Source organism: Triticum dicoccoides, chromosome 3B (assembly GCF_002162155.2).
Source record: "Triticum dicoccoides isolate Atlit2015 ecotype Zavitan chromosome 3B, WEW_v2.0, whole genome shotgun sequence".
NCBI lineage: Eukaryota > Viridiplantae > Streptophyta > Magnoliopsida > Poales > Poaceae > Triticum > Triticum dicoccoides.
In genome coordinates this window covers 860686248-860691834 of record NC_041385.1, presented here as the reverse complement: position 1 = coordinate 860691834, position 5587 = coordinate 860686248, and the positions used below count along the sequence as shown (strand labels likewise).

The following is a 5587-nucleotide window of genomic DNA, read 5'->3' as shown; positions in this document are numbered from 1 at the left end:
TGCAGGCCCAATAGTGTTTGTGGACAACCAAACAGCCCGACATCGAAAAAATCTTGCACACACCGGGCTTGGTTGAACTTTTGTGGACAACCAAAAGACACCCCTAGAGTGTCCCACCCAACCCCCACCCACCCACCACACTTGACTCACCCATGGTTAAATCCTAACCAGACCCTTGGGTTGGGTTCCCTAGATTAAGCTAGGGTTGGGTTGGGTAGGTTCCCTTGAATCAATCAAAAAAACAAATCCATGGCCCAACACACCCGAGGAGAAATGTTCCCGGGAATCTAGATCCTCCTCCGTCCCCTCCGCCGTCTCTCCTCTCCTCCGTCCCCTCCGCCGGTATAACCCCGCTCCTCCCCCTCCGCCCCTCCCTCCCTCCCCGCGCCGCAAGCTCACCCCCGAGCCGCCGCCGAGCACCCACCCCTCCACGCCCTGGGGCTTCAGCGGCGGCGCCCCTGAATTTCGGGCATTTGTCTCCGAGGTAGCTCCGGCCACCATCCGCTCCTCCGGCGGCTGGTCGCTTAGTAGTCCCGGACCAGCCTCCTCGAAGCCAGCACGCCCTGCCCGCCGCCTAGATCCGCCCCGGGCCGCCGCTCCGGCCGCCGCTGCTCTGCTCCGCCCCGAACGAAAAACCCCCGTTTTTCCCAAACGAAGGCAATTCGCCGCTGCGCCGTAGAGTAGTTCTAGCAGTTTGTTTCCGCGGTAGCTCCGGGCTCGGTTCAAGTGATGCTCCGGCTCCCGATGTGTTCTGCTGTGCTGAACGAATTCTGCAGAAAAAGATCAGTTTCCGTCAGTTACACCGAATTCCCCAGCCCTGCCCGGAGCCCTGCGCCCTCTTGGCGGGTTCGCCTGCGCGCGCTAGCTAGGGTTAGGGTTAGGGTTCAAGTTATTCCGGCGAATTCTGCCGTTTCGCCGGTCGCGTGCAAAGTTTTGTCGGTTTTGTCGGTTGCCCTGTCTGCATCTTTTAATTGGACCTTCGTTTTGTCACTCCGTTGCGCGCTACGGGAGTGTTTCAGTTATGCGCATTTACAGTTACATCTGTTTTGAAGACGGTTACTGTAAATTTCTGAATCTGCACTTGGTCTTGCACCCTTAATGCGGTGTTGTGTCGTCACCCATTGTGCGCCATTTTTGATTTGTTATTATACGGCAATTTTGTATCTTCAATTGATTCTGAGCATTTATGTGCGCCGTTCATGCACTAGTTTTGTGTAGTTATAATTCCTATCATGCCGGGGAGGGCTGTATTTGTACAAGTTTTTTTTTTATCCATTCGTTCTAATACCATTTTTGGTAACATTTGTTCCCTTTTGGGCAGGGCTTGGAAGCTTCTTGTATGGTCACTTGCTCGACGCTGATTGCTGAAAGATATTGCAGGGCTTGGAGGTCTGATATTTCTCCGAGTAAATTTACTATGTTTCGTACTAGGCCTAAGTTGAGCTCTGTGTAGTTGTAATTCCAGCCACGCTGGTTTTGTCGGCACCCTGCCTGTATCTTTTAATTGGTTCTCTGTTTTGTCGGTATGATGTTCTCTATCTTTCAATTCTATTGGTCCTTCATTCCTTGACGTGTTGTCCGTTGCATGCTACGGTAGTGTTTCAGTTATGCGCATTTACAGTTATGTCTGATAAGACGGTTACTGTAAATTTCTGAATCTGCACTTGGTCTTGCACACCCTTAATGCGGTGCTGCGTCCTCACCCATTGTGCCCCAGGATGGTTGTTATTATACGACAATTTTGTATCTTCAATTGATCCTGAGCATTTATATCTGTCGTCCATGCACTAGTTTATAATTCCTGTCATTCACGAGAGGGCTGTATTTTTTTTTAAAAATCTTTATCTATTTGTCGTATATGATTTTTTTGGTAACATTGGTTCCCTTTTTTGGGCAGGGCTTTAAAACTGGCCACGTGCTCGACGCTGATTGGTGGAAGAGAGGGCGTGGCTCTGAGGTCTGGTATTTCTCCAAGTACACTGTGAAAGCGTGCCTGCTGTTTGTACCTTCTTGACCTGCGACGGAATGGAGTGCAACAAGGATGAGGCCCTTAGGGCGAAGCAAATTGCAGAGAGGAAGTTTGAATCCAAGGACCTGCAGGGTGCCAAGAAATTCGCACTCAAGGCCAAGTCTCTCTTTCCGGATCTTGAGGGCATTACGCAGATGATCATCACCTTTGATGTTTACCTTACCTCAGAACTGAAGGTTGCTGGTGAGAATGACTATTACTCTATCCTCTCTGTGGACACGTCAGCAGATGATGAAACTGTGAAGAAGCAGTACAGGAAGATGGCACTTCTACTCCATCCTGACAAGAACAAATCAGTGGGCGCTGAGGGTGCCTTCCAGTTGGTTAAAGAGGCATGGACTGTGTTATCTGATAAAACCAAGAGACTGTTGTATGATCAAAAAAGGAAAGTAGTTGTACTACAACAGAAGACAGCCCAATCAAATAGGACAAGTGCAACTCAAGGTGCAACCAATGGCTTCCAGAATTTCGCAGCCAAATCACCTGCTTTCAAGCCAAGAGCAAACAAGCCAAAGACAGGGTCAACAACATCTGCAGCGCGCCAGCGCCCGCCCCCGCCCCCACAGCGCCCGCCTCCTCATCATCAGGCTCCTGCTCCTGCTCCACCTCCAGCAATGAAGGACACATTTTGGACCTCATGCAACAAATGCAAGATGAATTTTGAATATCTCAGAGTGTATATAAATCATACTCTTCTCTGCCCTAGCTGCCGCGACCCATTCCTTGCAAAAGAGGTACCGGTGCCACCAACTGAGGATGTTCATGCAGTACGGGGCTCAAACATCAGTGGTGCACCTCAAGATGCAAGCACTGGGAGAAATTTTCAGTGGGGTCCATTCTCAAGGGCAGCTGGTGCAGCCAGTGCTACTGCATCATCATCTGCTGCGGCTCAAGCTGCTAATATGGTTCATCAGACATATGAGAAAGTTAAGAGAGAGAGGGAGGAGGCACAAGCAGTAGCAAGAAGGGAAGAAGCTTTTCAGAGGAAGCACAATCCTCTAAAAAGGCAAGCAGATGTGTCAATGTGCGATACTGCATTTGGAAAGAAGATGAGAACTGATGCTGGAGTTGGTTCATCCATTCCCTCAGGTCCATGGGCCCAATTTGCTAGAATGCCAGTTGGAACTATACCATTTTCAACCAACAATGCCTTTGAGTTTCAGATTGTTAATGGTGTGCCCACTTGGAAGCCCAGGCCTGTTACTCGGCTCAGCGTAACTAAGATTTTCTCCAAGTCAGATCTTAAGAGAATTTTGATTGACAAGATGAAGAGCGATTTGAAGGAGAAGCTAAGTGAGATACGAAGTAGGCCAATCCAAGTTACTGTTGATGGTCCAGCAAGCAAGAAATATGTTGAGGTTAGCAAAGCAACAGTTGATTCTACTGCAAAGAAAGATGTTTGTGTGGATCCAGAGGAGAATGGTTCTGCTAATAGCAATGGTTCTACTGATAGCACAGCTGCTGGAAATGAAGATGAGGACCCTATGTCTTATACTGTTCCTGATCCTGATTTCCATGATTTTGATAAGGATCGTACCGAGGAATGTTTTCAGAGTGATCAAATTTGGGCTTCATACGACGATGATGATGGCATGCCTCGTTTCTACACATTTATTCAGAAAGTTATCTCCTTGAACCCGTTTAAGGTCAAAATAAGTTACCTCGAGTCGAAGACGAATAGTGAATTTGGACCATCGAGTTGGGTTTCTTCTGGCTTTGCAAAGACGTGTGGTGATTTCAGGATTGCCAAACATGAAATCTGTGATGTGGTCAACATGTTCTCTCACCAGATTAAATGGGAGAAAGGCCCACGTGGGGTGGTCAAAGTTTACCCACGGGAAGGCGATATCTGGGCTTTGTACCGAAACTGGTCCCCTGAATGGGATGGAGATACTCCAGATAATGTGCTGCATGTCTATGATCTGGTTGAGGTACTGGATGATTATGACGAAGATCATGGAATCTCTGTAATTCCCTTGGTTAAGGTTACTGGATTTCGGACAGTTTTTCAGCGTCACCAGAACCGGAACGTCATCAAGAGGATTCCAAAAGAGGAGATGTTTCGGTTTTCACATCAGGTCCCCTTCTATAGGTTGTCGGGGGAAGAAGCTCCAAACGTCCCCAAAGGTAGCTATGAGGTAGACCCAGCTGCAATTCCGAAGGAACTCCTTCAGGGGATCACAGAAACAGCGGAGGAGGCAGAAGGAACTTCTAAATCCAGTTGAGATGGTTGATGCTGCGACTCCGTTATACCTTTGTTGACCTGCCCGCCGTTTTGCATCAGACATTTTGTTGGCACTAGCTAGTTTCTATAGCGTTTCCTAGCTTCTATACTTTTGACAGTTACCTTTGCATGCAAGGGCAGGTCTGGGATTAGCCATTCCTGTCTTGTATGCCATGTGTCTTGCCGTCTCATCAAGGAAGCTCATAATGTGAGTAAGCGGCGGTCATTTTGTATGTCAGAGAAAGGTCTCTTATATTATATGTGCTGTTTTACCTTGTCCAAAACTTGGAAATATGTGCTGTTTTACCTTGTCCAAAACTTGGAAATATGTGTTGTTTTACCTTGTCCAAAACATGGCATTGCTGATATTGGTACTGTTTTTCTCTTTTGCTTGTCTGCCATGTTGGCCTTTCTAGTTAGAGGAACTCTTCTGTTCCTGCTCCATTATCCAAATATACATATGTTGTTAATAATAATCTACCATGAGCAATGCAAACCATTCAACGGTGTTTGTTTCCCACCGTTTGTCTTCTCGTATTGAAGTATACAAATCATCATGCAAGATACTAGAGGTTTGTTGCGTAAGATGCCATGTGGACCGTGGAGCGACGTTTCGACTCCAGATGGTCTAATCTTTTGCCCTAGAGATCCGACCTTTACTAAGCAACGTAGAAATATAGTTTGTGTACATCTCTCTAGTCGTATGTTTTATTACTGCTCACCATAAGACAGCTGTTAGAGCTTACCATTGTGGGTGCTCTTACCCACTACACTCTTTCAGGTTGTCACCGGCAAACTACAGAGTTCATCATTAACAGTGCTAGTATTAGTATTTGTGGCTGAAAATACTGACATTTGTGGCTCAAGTGTATCTTTTTCTTCTTGGCTTGCGTTTTTGTCCGCAGAGTTCATTTCCATGTGTCGTGGTGCTAACCGAACCCCGAGCGGCAGCATCGTCTGGGCATAATGCGAAGAAAGTCCTTTGGAGCGCATCATCCGTTTCGTCTTGAGGTATGCATACTGCTGTCCTCCACACACCGTTTATGTATCAACAGCCTTTTCTTCCACGCGCGAAGTGTGCCGAATGGATCTTAATTATATGTATGCACAATCACATCCAGCTCAAAAGTGCTTACTGTATTTGTTTTCAGTTTGCTGCAGCACTTGATGTCTTGCCGGAGTCATCTCATGCTAGCAGCACTTTATCCTCGCATCGTTGATAATTCAGTGTCAGTTAACCTAAGCTGCTTCAATCCTTTCAGGTTCTTCTCTTGTGGTTGGATCGCGTGTTGCGGTTTTTTTTGCGTTGGATGAAGAAGCGCCCGATCACTTTT

At 47.1% G+C, this 5587-nt stretch overlaps 1 protein-coding gene across 3 annotated transcripts; it reads left to right on the top strand.

Moving 5' to 3' along the window:
- The first annotated feature begins 236 nt into the window (after nucleotides 1-236).
- On the top strand, nucleotides 237-5262 carry LOC119279028. Of its 3 annotated transcripts, XR_005138032.1 has the most exons (4): nucleotides 237-342; nucleotides 1322-1389; nucleotides 1898-4461; nucleotides 5159-5262. XR_005138032.1 is itself a non-coding variant. In XM_037560450.1 (3 exons), the coding sequence occupies exon 3, from the start codon at nucleotides 2026-2028 to the stop codon at nucleotides 4252-4254; it is 2229 nt and encodes a 742-aa protein (XP_037416347.1). In that variant the 5' UTR covers nucleotides 237-342; nucleotides 1322-1389; nucleotides 1898-2025; the 3' UTR covers nucleotides 4255-4638. The 3 variants fall into 3 exon arrangements, 2 of the variants coding, with proteins under 2 accessions (XP_037416347.1, XP_037416348.1); XM_037560450.1 differs by lacking the exon at nucleotides 5159-5262 and having other exon boundaries at nucleotides 1898-4638; XM_037560451.1 differs by lacking the exons at nucleotides 237-342; nucleotides 5159-5262 and adding an exon at nucleotides 398-484 and having other exon boundaries at nucleotides 1898-4638.
- The last annotated feature ends 325 nt before the right edge of the window (nucleotides 5263-5587 follow it).

What these genes read in the sequence shown, in the direction of transcription:
- LOC119279028 (XM_037560450.1), top strand. Translation starts at nt 2,026, where the DNA reads ATGGAGTGCAACAAGGATGAGGCCCTTAGGGCGAAGCAAATTGCAGAG.